Source organism: Trichoplusia ni, chromosome 12 (assembly GCF_003590095.1).
Source record: "Trichoplusia ni isolate ovarian cell line Hi5 chromosome 12, tn1, whole genome shotgun sequence".
NCBI classification, from domain to species: Eukaryota; Metazoa; Arthropoda; class Insecta; order Lepidoptera; family Noctuidae; genus Trichoplusia; species Trichoplusia ni.
In genome coordinates, this window is record NC_039489.1 from 1,029,877 (window position 1) to 1,046,741 (window position 16,865).

Below are 16,865 nucleotides of genomic sequence, written 5' to 3' on the forward strand. Positions count from 1 at the left end.
CCTTACAAATGAACTTAAAAGGGGTTTTTCCTCCGGAGTCGGTCACAAACATGGAAGGGTTTGAGGGTTGAAAACGTTATCTAAATTAAAAATTTCGGTACGCTTTACATAGGGTTCCGATCCGATGTCTAGGATTGCGTAATGCTTTTAGCTGATATGCTGATTGTATGCATATGACTGTATATTATTTCAATCCATTATGTTTAAAAATTAAATGGGTTTGCTATAAGATGTATGCGCAACATGTAGACAAAAACATTTTAGGCAGTAAATTAAAGTGTCTTGCAAGACTAATCATGAAATATTCCATGCCTACTTCAGATTGCTCATTTCTGATCTTCCGAAGAGAGAGGCTGGATGATCCATGGTAAATCATAACATATTCGGTTAAAGTTATCAGCAAAACATCAGCATGTTGGTCCTTTTTACCCAGTGGAAATCCTCATGGACTTCCTTCGCCCTGGGGAAGGCAAAGGGGTGTGCCGGACTCTTACTGGCTTAAACTACTGGAATACTTAACCGTTCCCTTTAATCGGGAGCTCCTATACTAAGAGCTGCCTCGGAGATCTGCATGTTGGTCCTGCGCCAATATGTAAGCCTTATAAGCATACCAGATTACTTTTTTATCCTATTTGTCCCATAATTTGACGAAAATCCATGAAATATTAAATTAAATAGATAACTGATAGTCTTGAAATCCTGTTCTCAGCCTAACTACATATATTATTGTATCTGAACTAAAAGTAGCAGTAATAATGGTGTTAAATGAAGAAGATAATTCGAATTGAAATTATTGTTATTAACAATATACGTAACCGCCTGTGAAAATTCTACTAGCAATATTTCATTTCGTCGCTTCTAAACTGTATAATTGTATCAGGCAATTTAGATACTTAGTCAACACCGAATTTGAATGTTAATCTTCTAAAATGGCTGCCATTATAATAATGAACAAGAAACTATCACAACGAATAACATTTCTAGTTAATACCGTGACCTACATTTGTATCGTTACGAAGTAATTATAGTTTAACTCAACAGTCGTTGGAATATTATAGTATATTTCAATTAAGTGGTTTTCTAATTATATAGGATGAAAGAAACAAAAATAAGTCCTTTTGTGTATATTAACATGAAAATAGACTTAATTATAAAAAAAAACCAAATCACGGATGACCATGCACTTGCAAAATAGTAAAAATGTTGTCCTGACTTGTTGTGTGAACAGTAGGAAAATTTTATAATGGGTACCAATTTTCTGGTTGACAATGTGGCTTAGAATTACTTACTTTTACTAGGCGGTAGTAGGCCCCCACTTCTCTACAGTTTGTATTCAGTCGACCTCATTGCGTTTCGCTAAGTAAATGCTTCATGAAAATTAATGTAGTCATGCCTAAGTGATTTATAACATAATGTATTTCTATTTACTTACGAGAACTTTATGAATATTATGATAAATCTTGTCTTTTATTAAAAATTTTGCTTCTAAAGTTTTGTCCCCAGCCAAAGTATTTGCATACTGATATAATAACACTTATTTAATTTTGTTCGTAATTTATTTTTTGCTCATTTACGTTATGGCGAAGCGTTTAAAGTTTTTCAGCGTTATTTAAGCGATTTTTCTGGGTAAGATGCTGGCTATTTCTGTTTATAAGAATACTAAGTGAGCTTTTAGCTCCTTGTGAGAGGAAATCTTAGCGTTTTGTTGAACAATGCTTGATTGTTTTTTGAGATTTTAAGAGATCCTGAAATGGAATAAAAAACACAAATCTGGATTTGAAATCAAACCAGGCTGCCTTGGTCTTCTCTATTCGTTCCCCTCATCTAAAGCGAAAAAATAATAAATAGTTTCTAAAATGTTTACCTGCATTGACCAGACTATTCTTTAATTTAGCTCAAAGGCGCCCTCATTGTAAACAAAACTGTAGCTCATAGCCTCAAAATCAATTAAAACCATAACTTCTCTATACAGAGAGAAAATTGAGATAAATAAACAAGACATCCTCAATCACATCCTACGACCATCACTCCATACATATAAAACCTAACCAAAACATTTTACGTCCTCGCAACCCCAATTCCGCAAAACTTTCCCCTGACGATTGCCGCATCAATTAAGACTTTGTGTTTCAAAGGTTTTTCGTACAACGTGCCACCACAGAAAGGGGAAGAAACCTTTTTAAACGCTACAAACACATTAGTGTAATAAGGGACGGTCACGCCCGGAACGTGACAATAGAATCGTAATAAAACCTTCAATTACAACGGCAAATGAGAAGCATTAATGAACGTTACGACAGCTTTTAAATAGAATTTCGTTGATATTTTTGTATAGCCTAAACTGTTAGGGCGGAAAGAGTTGGTGTAACAATTATGTGTTGTTTCGGACTGGAGGTTTGGTGCGATTGTATTTTTAAGACTGGTTCTATTTAATTATTTTAATACATAGGTATGTGCGATTGTGTAAGAAAGACTTATTAAATTAATTTAATACTAACAAATGATGCACGATATTTTACTATGCTTTATAATGATGATTAAGGCGCTAGTTCTTGTACATCTTTTTTCATTTTCTGGTTTGGTTAGAAGCGCTATTTTTGTAAGTAATAATCTAAAGTTTTCCTGGTTACGGTGTTTTATTTGGTGTAAATTTTATATTTTAATGAGAGGCTGATTGTGTATATTGCTGGTCTTTTTCAAATGAAATAATACTTTGATTAACGCAATAAGTCTATTTCTAACTGCATACAACATTTCAAAAACGCCTAAATGCGTTTCAAAATATAAAAACGTCTTCATTTAAGTTTCATCTGCGAATATGAAATTTCCTTAACATAGATCTTATCGTGGATTTCTAGCAAGCTCAGGTTTCCTTTACTTTTTAATTCAGGACCTGTCAAGTTGTTTCGTGACGGTACGAAACGATGAAGTTTGATAAAATGGATTGCGATCGTACCCTTCAGAGAGTGATCGACGCAAATAGGATGTTACTTTGAAAACATACATTTATGTACATACATATATGGAATAGTAATGGGCATATAAACCAAAAGTGTATGTTTATGACCTACAATTTGTATGAATAATTGAATCTTGTTAACTTGATTGGAATAAAGATATTTTTGTAACTAGGCAATGAATTATATGGTTTTTTTTAGTGACACCGCAGTACTGCGGTGCGTTAATTATAATTGTCTTCATCCTTTAGCTAGGCTTGAATAATTACAGTTTAAAGGACAAAATCAGTACGGAAATTAGGTTCTGTTTTCCAAGGATGCGAGGCAGACATGTCACTTCAATACGATAAGGAAATCGATCGTCCTTTTTGGTATATTTGCCTATGGAGTAATAATGAACGTCCTAGATATGAATTTTAACCTAAAGTTGGTTATATTATTAGCCAATCTTAATATATATACATCTCGTGTCACAATGTTTGTCCTCAATAGACTCCTAAACCACTTAACAGATTATAATAAAATTCGCACACCATGTGCAGTTCGATCCAACTTGAGAGATAGGATAGTTTAAATCTCAAGTTATTGTCGCAATTTCTTCTAACCACGCGGACGAAGTCGCGGGCAACAGCTAGTAACTTTATAAAATCTCTATAAAATAACCATCACACGTTAAATAGAGGATTTCTCTAACGTTATAGAATAAAATATAGTCAAAATATAAATTTAGATCGAAATTATCATGTATGAGTATAAAATGCATCTCACACAAAACGTGAATCAAAAACTTTCACATACACATCACGGTTGCATTCGGATTATAAATGAAAAGCGAATGGTTTCCAACATTTAAGAGCTTTTAAACTTCATACACAAGTTGGGAGAACTTTTAAAATGTTGCCATATATAAATTTATGTTTTGGCTAGTCAGTCGCAAACATTAATACGAAAAGTGTTACGGTGAATTCTACGAGTATCTCAAACAATGTATTTTTAGTAAAGTGTATTCAGATGTAACTTTTTTTGCGTTAGATTAAATATTTGAGATAGAGATTGGTGTTGACCAGAGCGCCTACTAGAAATACCAGCACCTAATACTAAACTTGCCAGTTTTCACCTGATTTTATCGTTAAGTTGGTGTTTACTTCATACTTATCATTCTTAAAATGTTTTATGTTTTTATGTTAATGGCTGAATGCAAAGGAGCATGTAAGTAGGTATTGAGTTGTATTAGTCTGAGCTATACACGGTGATTTTTTAGTCGTCTTACAAAAGCAGCCCAGTTCATGTATCCGACGTAAAATACCCCTAGGCGCGATTATTATTATTTTATCATCAACTAAGATAATAAGTACGAAGAAAATTAAACAAGAGAAATCTGAAATATACCCCTCACCATTGTTACAAGACTCGGACCGCGCTCGCAACAGAGCTGTGTTTCTAAAAAACTACGAATTGCATCATAATATTAAATAAAAATTGCATTTGATTTTTTTCAAATCTCATAAATACCTATTTTTTAACATGAACGTGTTCTAGTCATTGGCTACATGAACTGGGCTGCTTTTGTTAGACGACTAAAAAATCACGGTGTATTATACACTTCGTAGCTAAAACATACGACAAGAGTGGGTCATCTCAGAGTTGGATTATTCTCACACTATGGTTAATGAACAGCTTGGAGTAAGATTTTAAACCATGAGTAGGCCTCGGATGCAGTTTTGTCTATTAAAATAATCTTAATTGGCTGGATTCTTCACTATTATATATGCCTATATAGACCTCATAGTTTTACATATTCTTCATTTTGGATACTTGTAATGCCCTTTTAAATAATTTTGACCAATTAAAGCAAGTTGTTTCAAATAATTTGGTTCATGAAAAGTACACTTAAGTCAACTAGTTTTTGAAGACACAGAATTTTAATGCCTTTGAGACTAAAGTTTGTAATTAATTTATTGCCTAACTTTTATGCTATGAGAACCTAATATTCCAACTCGTGCTATGTAGTTTAAGTTCTCAGCTTTAGTAACATCTTATGAATTTTAATGACTTCAATATATTTTTTGTGTTTATGGAAAATGTTATGTTAAATAGTAGGTTATTTTCTCAATTTTTCTAATCTCCACGTATTGCTATTCTTCTTTTCAATACATTTATGATTTAATTACGCAGAGATAAATACATATTTGATGAAGTCGCAAAAAAAAAATATCCCAAATCAAGCAATTCATGAACTTGATGGCATTTAGATACGAAGTTTCTTGAAAAAATAACTAGTATACGCTGCATTTTTGAAAAACCGAGAGAAGGCGGACAAATTAAAAAAAAAAGTATTCAGAGTTCAATAATCGTGTAATTCGAACAAAGATATAACCTTGGGTACTTTAATCAACTGTGACAAATGAATTAACAAAATAGTAATTATTCTACACATACACATATACAGAGCTCATAAAAACTTTCAGTAATTACTTTTGCAGGGCGCGATCTTTCCCCAGAGTATCTAAGGGAAGTTTATGATGTAGTGAAATTATACTTTCCTCGAGGGAGTTGGATAATGTCGAATACTATATTGTTATTAATGTTTCGTTAAACTGTATCGGAGTGCAATTAAAACTTTTATCTCCGGATTCTTTGGAAGTTAGATTAGGTGGTTCTGGCTAACAATTTCGTACAAAGTTCCCGCCCTGGGATTTGTTTGGTTCGTCTCATGTTAAGTGGATACGATTTTTCTATTAGTGTGTGTGTGATTGGAAATGTTTATAAGGTACTCTACTGTCTTATTTGTAAAATGGGCTATATCTGTTTGAATATTTTACAAAAACTAAACCTTTGGTAAAGCAAAAGGTTCCTTACACATAGTCAAAAAGGTTGGGTGACAAATTTATCAACAAATTTATAACTGTAATATACCATACCACAACTTAATTTTTATATAGCGTTGTTATAGCGGAAGCAGAAACAGATCTTCTGTGAAATGACTAACTATTTTTCAAAGTTCATGACATGTGACGGACGGACAGACAAATAATGTGATAACTTAGAATAAATAAAAGGGTTCCATTTTTACCCTCTTAGTACGAAAAAACGAGATTTATATAGACTAGTGACAAATGTACAAACTTTAGAAAATAATTTCATTTCCAGAAACAAGCAAACGCCTACAACAAAATTAATTCAATGTATTAAACCAACGAACAAGTTCTATCTTACATCTTGTTCAAAATTATACCAAAGGAATAAACTATAACACAATATCTGTACCTAAATTTCTATAGAACAAGTCTGGACTACAGTCTAACTTCACTCCAAGTTCGTCTAGTTAAAACTTTATATGCAAATGATTTATTATGAAATCTAAATTGCTTCACTGGAGAATTATCTGAAGATTGAAGGGAAACAAGCAAGTGTTTATTTTGTTCAAACTCTGGGAACATAACACACGTTGTTGATGATCTTGTGCTTATAAGGAGATATTGGAAAAATAGAGGTAAAATTTTCTACTTAAATCATCAGAAAAACGGTTTGGAGATGTATTGGTGTTTGTTTGTCATATTTGTATATTTGTTTGTCTATACTGGTTATCCGAGTGTGATGAAACTGTTGTATTATTTTGAAAATAAAAGTTTTAATAAAAGGGGTTTATCACATCGGGCGTAATAGCTAGAGTGATGAAACTTTTTCGCGAGTCCGACTCGCACTTGACTAGTTGACTATCAAGTCCGGCTATCGTGGTCTACTGCGAATATTGATGTACTAGTAATAAATCTATGACAAGCAGTATTTTGTACTGTGTACCTATTAACATAAATGTGCTCCTTGGCACACTATATGAAACCTATATGACATTGAAATTCTTGGAAACCTTTATTTGTATTTTTCTGCTAATTCCAAATTACAGTTTCTGCCTTGAGTAAATGTCAGCGAAAAATTAGTTTCTTGGGATCCAAGACCCATAATTAGTTTTAACGAAATCGATAAAGTGGTTTAGCAGCAAAAGTGCCGCAAAGCCACATACATGTTATGATTTCCGTGAGAATATTAACGTAGACCGTATCTTACTTTTTAGCACAGTCAGCAACGAAAGTCATAATATCGTCCACTGATGTTTAGAAATTATATTTAAGTTTGGTTTAACTGTACTAGGTGTCCAGCAATTTTTCTTTCTAATATCACAATAGTGACACATTGATTTTGTAAAGTAATTTTCAAAATTTCATTGTGAAAACGAACTTCTGCTACCGACCTTATCTCTTTAACTAGAAACACTACCAAAATTCTATATTATCAGCCATGAGTATTATATCCACATGAAACCCTGCATTAAGCCTCAGCAAAAGTTGCCACTGAAAGGTGAAAATGGAAACAAAAACTAAACCTAGTTTTAGAATAAGCTAAGGTCTACGAACTCCATTAAAACTACGTTAGCGGCCAGTTAGGGATCTAACTTGTCAAATACACCAGAGGGGTCTACTACTAGCTCGAAAAATAATATAATTGGAGATGTGGGACAGAGATGCCACTATACGTCGTATAGTGCGCTGTCACGTTCACGCAACTGTACGAAAGTTGCTTTTAGAACTGGTGGTAGGCCTCCTGAACTTTTTAGATGTCTGCGGTGAAAACTGTTAATAGGTGGCTTTTGCTTTTAATTCTGCTCGAGTGAGTATTGACATTTTCATCACGGGCAAAATAGTTTAGGCTTTGCACTTAATCCCAGGCTAAAATGTCGGACGAATTTTGTGTTTCATGACGATATTGGTTCAGTGTGTGATTTGATCAATTGAAGTGGAAGTGGGGGATTTAAATTAAGCTATTAAATTTTGTATTAATACAGCTTATAAAAATATTTTACGCAATATTAATTCGGACCCATGAGAAAAATACGATCGACTAAGTTTGGCTTGCCTTGCTTGCCTTTGCCTAAGCTTCTCTTAAAAATTTAGTTTACAAAACATCACAACCCAACAGAGGTCGTTCAAAGAGCCATTTCTTGTTTCATAACCCAAAAATAACGAAAACAAACCGCAACCATTTTAAAAATTCAGTTACTTTTACAATTTTAATTGATGTTCTTAATTTAGGATCAACTTCGCAAACAATTAGGCCATTTAAGATTTTATTTTGCGTAAACAAATTAAATATTTAGTTACAGTTTCTGACAGGTTAATACTCAATTTTACGAGGGATTCGGAGCAGATTCCGAACTGTGCCTAACCGTTATTTTGTTTCGTGTTTCTTCAGGGAAACGTAAGGAGACTTGTTTAATATTTAAATTGTTTTTTACATGACTCGCCTAGATTTTTCCCGAAAGAAAAATGTTCGATGAATATTGTTGTTCTTGGTTTTGTATAACGATAGTGTATAAGCGTTTCTTCGAGAATCTTCTTATAATGTAATGTTCCTGCAAATGTTGGAAGGGCAAGGCTCTGTTCGGCGAAAGCTTATAGTGAGTGAGGATTTCCCTGGAATACTCTAAAACATTTCAGTGAACTGTTAATTTAAGTTTTTCTTCTCAGAAACTATCCTTGTATGCAAAATCAATATTAAGCTTTATAAAATACACATTGCAGTATTCTCTTTTTTGGCATAAGTCATATTTTATAACACAACCTCTTTTGATTTTCAAAGGTCAATCAACACGATATCATCAAATTTTCTGCCGAACCTTGGACACAAACTTGCTCACGATTTTGTATCTTATTTGTATTAAGATGAAGTATTTTTTTTGTTAACAGCGAGCCTGCTGAGCGGGTAGGATGCGGCGGCATGCACCGCATCGTGCTGCTAATGGCGGTGCTCACGCGGGCTATCGCTCCTCAAGCCAACGTCACAGGTAAACCTACACTCCAAAAAATTTGCAATAGTCCCTACTGTGATTTCCCATTACAAGATGGTGGTATGTTCTCTGACTTGGGACCGCAGTATTTATTTTTAGAAATACATATCCAAATTCACCCTGCGCCCTCATCGTGAAGTAAAATCATTAATTTTCACCCCATAAGACCACAATAGGTACAGGTCCAGTTTCCTATATTCTACAGTAGCTCCACGAGTGTCATGACTGGTCTCTTCATTCTCTTTAGTGACATGGCCACATATGTCATTTGCAAGCCTTTTATTTTCTACCGCCTGGCCCCGTGCCTTTGGCTGTCTGTCGATATGTAACCAAATCTTGCAAGTTGAGTTTATACACTACTTGGTTTCGGATTAAGCTTTGTCACTATGTGTATATTGCGTGACAATATTACTTAAAACAAGCCGATCTGATGCTGGATCTGGAAGGTGACCATAGCCCAGATCCGGCCCGGATAGCTGCCGGCAGATACTGTATATGAAAGTCCCTAAATTATGAAAGTAAAAAAAGATGGCCATAGGAGCTCCACTAAAAAACACCATCAATTTTGATTCCAAAGCAAACAAGCAATTTACAACTTAATTTTTTATTCAAGCTTTTTCGTCCTTCAAATTCATTACAATAAGGAAACAGTAATTTAAACTTATTCATACATTGTATCATTTTAAAGAGGCATTTACACACGTAAATTAAATTATATTTATGAATGCAATGGAAGTTAATGACTACATTGACCCAGTATTACAACAGAACATAAATCTCGGGACTGCAACAATAAACAGTCGAGGACTTATGGCCGTAATCACCACGTTTGCAAATGGATTGTTAATTTAACATCGTTAGAGCAACGGTACTGATAATTCTGAATGCAGTCTTAATCTTAAGGTCTTTAGACTGCAACTCGTAAACAAGAACTATTAAGAGAGAAGATATAGAGAGTCCAGTTTAACTGCCAACTGCCAAAAAAGATCTGGTCGGAAGAAGTATTTATTTTAGGATATTGATTGAGTTCCATTCAATATTAGATTTCAGCAATTATTATTTTTCATTGATAGTTTTATTTTATTTTACACACTTTTAAATTGAAAAAACTTTTATTATGTCTATTTATTTTTGTCTCACTTTGTCGCCCTATAGTAGAAAGGTCTAAAAGTTGTTTCTTTCAAATTAAAACATTAATCTACTTGTTTGTAACAAACAGATATTCACAAACATCTTCAAGATAATTGTTACCTTTAAAAATAGATTGTCTTGTCTAAAGGTCGTACGTCGAATAATTAATTACTTCGTAATGAATTCTAAGCTTGTTTATAAATTAATATGATTAATGAACTGTATTGTGAAGACGATGATACAATTTACTTGTAAAACATCATTAATAATAACATTATATGTGTCAATTACGAGGTCATAAAGCAGAACTAACATCGTGGAAGCGAGATGGCAAGATGTGAAGAGTAGCGCTGCCTCTCGCTTCCTCAAGAGCACGTTTACTATATAGGCATTATTCCTGTTTCAATGGCACAGAACAATACATTTGAATATTTAAATATAACTCATGTAATATGAGTAACATTGTTTGTGTTTTAAATATTAAACTGCGATTTTCAGTTTATTTATTTTTTTAAATTTATAAAGAGAATATATTCAGTGATGTTCAAATATGCGTTGCTTTTATTGGATTGTAATTATTAATGATAAAACTATAAACTGTTTTAAGAGCCTTTTTTATCATGGACCAATATATTTATGATCATAACAACACTGCTTAACCTCTATATTAATTTTTAGTACATCTTCTGTTAGTCTCAATTATTAAGCTATCACGGTTCATGATATAAACCCTAGTGATTTTTTATTGGTAGTATTTGTTGTCTATTTTTGTCAGTAAATTCGGAACATTTCAATGAAAATAACGAGCACATATGAATGCTTTAAATATTTTCAATCGTCAAACGTACAACGACCCGAAATGTATTTGAAATAACACAGCTTGTGATTCTATATTACCATTTTAATTGTATACAAAATAAATATGAAAATATCATCAAATATACGAACCTAACAATATTTACTTTAACGCAAGGCTGCGTAAATTGTTCACATATTTTAGCTGCCATAAATCCGGTCAAGAGCGAATTGGATTAGCGACAATTTTTTTTTTCATTGCCTATTTCCAATTCTTAACTTTCCAGGATCATTGTTGTCATTTTTAGTGATGTCCTAAAACAATTTATATATTCCCGTCTGCATAGTAATGGCTTTTTGTTAAATTTTTTCTTACACCCATAGCTTAATTTAAGGAACATCAGCCTACCACTTTCACATATACAGAACAATTCTTCGTTCCTATTACTTCAATCCAGAAAGTAAAAATTTAGAATCGTCTGGGAATAGAACACCTACCAGCACATCTCATAAGATTATTATAGTCCTGGAAGCATCACAGCATACTTCAGGTAGATCGATGTTTATTTTTTTACCAATAATATTATTATTAAAAGTTTCTCCCTCAGGTCTAAGTTAGCCTAAGCGCAGGCTGTTCAATATTAACCCTTAGTTTGTTGTTCCCAGGCTCACCAGCTACTGAACCAAGTATTCTGCCGGCGTCCACCATAATGCCTCCGCCGCCGACAGTCTTCAAGAACCTGAGGGTGACCTCCAAACCCAGGAGACAACAGAAGCATGGGAAGGTGGACTCCCCAATGTTGAACTACATTTTTGATTCCTACGCTACCAATAATAAACATTTTCATGACAAGTAAGTTTCATTACTCTATATTTAATCATCATCATCATCAATATGTCATCTTCTTCCATACCCTTTCTCTCTGACCTCATCTCACAATACTATGTCTAACATAACCAACTTGTTCTATCCCTTTACAATGGAGTAATGTAATTTTAGAATTTCGAACCACTACAAAACAAGAAGCTACTTCTGGGATTGTCTGAATGGTCTGAATTATTGTTCTTTATCAGATATTTGATTCCGTTTTGGCATATTTTCAGCGAAATAAGATAATATATGCTACCAAGGTTAGGATGCCAGAAAAATATTGTGAAGAGAATTACCATTTTGACAGTAATGTTTTTGTATCACTTTGCTCTTAGCTGACACCGCGTTACAGTAAATTTTTAGACTGAATTTAAATAGCCCACGTTTTTTTAATATCAAACATAACCAGAATTTTAGTCACCCCTTTTTTCCTTCTCGGAAAGAGAAAAATTTTGGAAGCTGGCTAGTGTTATATTTTTTAATTTAATTATATGCCTTGACATTTAAATGGGTCCACTTTCAGGGGTAACAAGCGTTATAATTATTTAATTAAATCAAGCGATCTTTATGAACAAAAAAATAAATGTATGTTTCGAAGGTGCTACTTTCATGTGTTTTCTTTTTTTGAATTATATGCTGGTTTCATATCGCACATTATAGGCAAGACGCCTTCAAAATGTTTAATTCTAAATTTTCATCTTGTTTTCTGCTGTTTACGGTTTCTTTCACTATTCATCCGTTTTGTACGAATTTCGTTTATCACTTTGACCCAGTAATAATAAAAATAAATGGAATGTATGAGAAAAACAATAACAATAAACAAAATTAGCATAATACGATATTTTGATGCAGCCGTCAGTTTTATTGATACCAAGAGAGTATTTAAGGCATTCATTGTGAATTTTTATGGCTCATCCCGAATAATTTTTAGGTATACTTCTGAGTACTGGGAATAAGTACTTAAAATGTAAATGTGATTTGTGATCAAAGTTAGGTTAGGTATATTTGACTGGGAAACAGCTTCAGTGGATCCTCGGTAACGCAATACTTGTAAAACAATGTTGTTTGCTGAAATTCATGTTTTCCTAATTTTTTTGTATTTAACGAAACAATATTAACGTTGGAATATTATACGGACCTGCTCTCTTTCAATGAAGCCAAAGCAAGTAATTCGGAATTCAAATAAAACTCGATAATTTCCTTTTACTCTTATTGTATGCGTCTTACTTTTGATCAAGTTTACGAATATGTATGGTTTCGCGAATTCAAACATTCCAAGTCTGACGTTTGAAGCGTGTTTGCCAAAAAGCTCCGTACCTTTTTGCTTGTCTTTGCTAATTATATTTTGTTTACTCTGATCAAATACAAAAACGGTTTAAACAAACACTTTCAGTCGAATACTGAAACTAATTTTAGTAATACCAAGCCACAGCAACTCCTTTGTCGAGTTTAATAAAGATCCTTCATTGCCTGTACTAAGAACTGTTTTATTTAAACTTGGCTCGTGCAAAAGAGGCAGAACTCTACACACCTACGTATAGTTGTCTTTCGCTTCCACGATGAGTATTCTTATTTCGAAAGCTCGTGGTAGGCGTGCAGGCCTAAGTCAAAGTCCTTTGTTACACCGAAGCTAATCTGTTCAGGTTTGTATTCAATTTGAATGTTAATATTAAAGGTAGAGCCGATGTGCTTTTGTTTTTAATTTGAAATATGGAATATTATGACAAATTCTGTTGACTTTATGACAATGAGTCTGCAAAATTTTGATTTTATCTAATTTCTTACGCGGATAAGTCCTATGTTTTGTATTTTTCTACCTTGATGGTGACTTAAAGTACATACTTTTTTCCAAGCTCTTTACTTCCTACTTGTCCTTTGAAATCAAAATCTTGCTGGAAACATTAGACCCATATTCTGGTTTCTGACGGAGCTGATATTTTTCCAATCTAAAGCTGAAACTAGAAGTTAGCCATGGGAGACCCATCATCAAGAGACATCCAAACATCCTTATCAAGCTCTTGTGATATCTAATTCATATGCAAAAACTCTACCATGCAACGTATTATCATACCTTCTTTCTATGAATAGTTCCTCCAAGTTTAGACCACAACCTCATTGGTCAGCCAATAAATTACAAACATGTTTTTGCAACATCAAAACTTGCTTGTTATTATTTATTATAGTTTTGTTGTTGTCTAAGTGTGGTTTATGTAACATGTTGTTGGATAACTTGCAGAGTAAACGTAAATCATTGCTGTTACTTGCATATGTCACTTACTCAAGTCTGTTTGGGTAAGTAACTGTGTTGGGAGTTTCAGGCAAGTGGTCACTAGCTATTTGATTAGAAGTAAAGTTACTGTCCTTCTATTAACCAAGTCCGAAAAGGGTGTTAAGGTTTATATGCTGTACCTTTTACTTAAATGCAATAAAATAAAAATTTTGAAACGATTTAAGACGAAACATAAAGTTTTAAAAGAAAACAAAAGCTAGTCCATATTCAATTCAATGTTGGATCGTCAATGCTGTATCTGGTATTTGTGATAAACGGTTGTAATGATAGTTTAAAATTTAAATTTAATGGAAGATGAACGGGAATTTCATAATTTTGGATTCTGCATTCCCCAATCTGCGAAAGAGAAATCTTTGTACTAATGCTTCTTATTTCTTGACACGATCTATCGAAAGTTAGGCTCTCGAATAACAGTGAAAAAAAATCCTGATTTCTTTATGCCACTCTTGGACAAAAACCTCTGTCCAAAAAATTGGAAACCAAATTCACCCAAACGTGAATCACTCTATATTTGAAAATAACAAAATTGAAATATGAATTGTTATAAATAATCAAACCAACACAAATATTGACAATGTAAATATTATATCGTGGATAAAGCAAACAATGCATCGTTTAGCTTGTCATAGTGACAGGTTGGAAAATTAAACAAAAGGTATTAATTATAATATTGTTGTCTCATTATGATCGCTATACGTAAATATTTGTTTACGATACTGAATTGAAAGCTTTGTTGTTTTGTTTCAAATAGCCCTAGTTGTTTAAGCGGAGCAGCCGAAGATAGATCTCGATGGCGGGCAATTGGGGAGGCCTATGTCTATTAGTGGACGAATATGGGTTTAAGATGATGATGATATAAGCGATCTATGGCATCCTCTTACAGTGAAATTATTTCTGTAGTGGAAGCGTGACCGCGTACTTCACAGAGTAGAGCGGAAAATCTCTTCTTTCAACTGCAATAGTAAAACTTTAAGAAATGGTGATAAATTTTCTGTATTCATTTTTAATAAGGCAATTTGTTAGCCTGTCTCATATGCTTATTAGTTAACAATATTTTCATTGATTAATCATTATTTCAATTTATAAAATTTTTCTTTACATCTATGATCGTGCAAACCGCAAAAATACTTACATAATTTATATTTTGTAAGTACTTTTGTAGCTATTCGACATCCAAAAGTAGCTAAGTTATTATTGAATACAAAATATAACCGCCTTTTCCGGAAAACAAGTATGGAAAGCTACAGAAGTAATTACAGCTCGCTATAAATAATCTGATAAAATATAGAAGAGGAAAACTAAATATCATTTGTGAAAATTAGGTAGGATAATTGCATCACCAAGTCAAACTGGCTTGACCATCAGTCAACCTAGCTTGACTATGACGAGTGATCAAACCACTTACAAAATTTGATCAGTTTCAATTCAGTTTCAATAACATTTACCAAAACCTTAAAATTATATTCGAGTAATACGAAAAAATCAATCTTCAGTCGTAAAAAAATCTGTGTTGGTATAATTAGAGTGAAAAATTATTAACAGCCCAGACTAAGACCGACATCGCTACTTACCCCTATTGTAAAGACAAAATAACGTGATGTTCGTAATTAGCAAAATACACATAACACCAAAACTTTTACTGCCAAAAGAGAAACCCTTCACTGTACGCATCGGTGTAAGCAGCACCCTTTAATTTGAAACCTTAGCACGTCCATACAAAGTTACCAGTTGAAATGGAATGAGCATCGTCGGGTCACACTTTTGCCGTTGTAAAAAAATAGGTACATCTAAACCCAACATATGTTAGAGTTGTTCCTTTTGTAAATTAGACTCTGAATAATATTTTAACTTTCTTTTGTGTGCTGCCTATTTGCTTTTGGGAATAGGATAAATATTTTTCGGTTCTTCGTTTTAAGATTAGATGTTATTGCGTATTGTGGTTTTGGTCTCGGGTCAAAGATATGTTGATAAGCATTTTGGTTCCGAACGCAAGAGAGTAGTTTGTTACGAAATCCTACGTCATACAAACACACACGTATTTTTGCCTTTATGTGAATACTAGAAATGAAAAAAAGGTTTAGAAGCCGTAAGCCGCCAGTTTTGTACGTAAGAGTTGGATTCATCCCGCTAACTTCGTCTGAGCCTGTCTTATGTCTCATTCTGTTTTGAACCACCCAGTGTGTGGTTGCCTCTGCTCAGAGCTCATTCTGCATCAGGCAGATGTGAGCAACCATTTCAACAGACTGAGAACCAAAATATTGCATCGACTGTAAAATAATACATCTCACTGTAATATACACATCACAATTTCTTTTGTTCCCCCAAATCTAACGCTTAAGGCTTTTTACAGTACTCACCTACTATAATAATAATTTTCTAAATAAATATACCTTAATGTTTTCCACTTAAACTTCCAAGGAAACACATAATCCGTATAATTAAAATTTGTCTTTCAAAACCTTGTCATGGTAATCTTTGTTAATGTTCCGTTACCTAATTAGTTTAACGACAAGTAAAAATATCTTTAAGGAGCTTTTGTGAAAAAAATAACATCATTTATCATCCTTAACAATTTAAGGAAAAAAATGTGTTAATTGCTACCTTCAAAATATATGTCTTTAGTATTTAACAAAAACGAAAATTTCAAAAGTAAAGATTAATAAATGAGTCACTCTGTTATGTATTTTGATGTATAATTAAACGTTACTAATTGTCTGTATAATTTACTAACTTCTCTGAGCCCTGTAATACCTCGTCTTAGCCATTTTTTTTTCTCATTGATTTCCCACTGCGTGTAAAACCTCCCCTTCCTCCTTATATTTATTTCGTTCGATGGAAAAAAAGGCCAGATTTTTTATAAGAAAATTCTAAGTCAGTGTACAAGGCCATGTGTCCGATTGCCGACTTATCGGACTATGTGAGTAACGGCACGCCTGCAGTTAGGGGTTCATTATCGTAGCAAGTTAATTTTGAACGAAA

The 16,865-nt window shown here is 33.3% G+C and overlaps 1 protein-coding gene across 1 annotated transcript in view; it reads left to right on the plus strand.

The window, feature by feature from the left end:
• Window positions 1–16,865, plus strand: part of LOC113499380 (protein sidekick-1-like) — a 51,020-nt gene that overhangs the window by 19,239 nt on the left and 14,916 nt on the right. Inside the window, exons 2-3 of the mRNA XM_026879851.1 lie at window positions 8,699–8,796; window positions 11,392–11,578. Of these exons, the coding sequence (XP_026735652.1) occupies window positions 8,730–8,796; window positions 11,392–11,578 (254 nt within the window). The 5' untranslated portion in view covers window positions 8,699–8,729. The remainder of the gene's footprint in view (window positions 1–8,698; window positions 8,797–11,391; window positions 11,579–16,865) is intronic.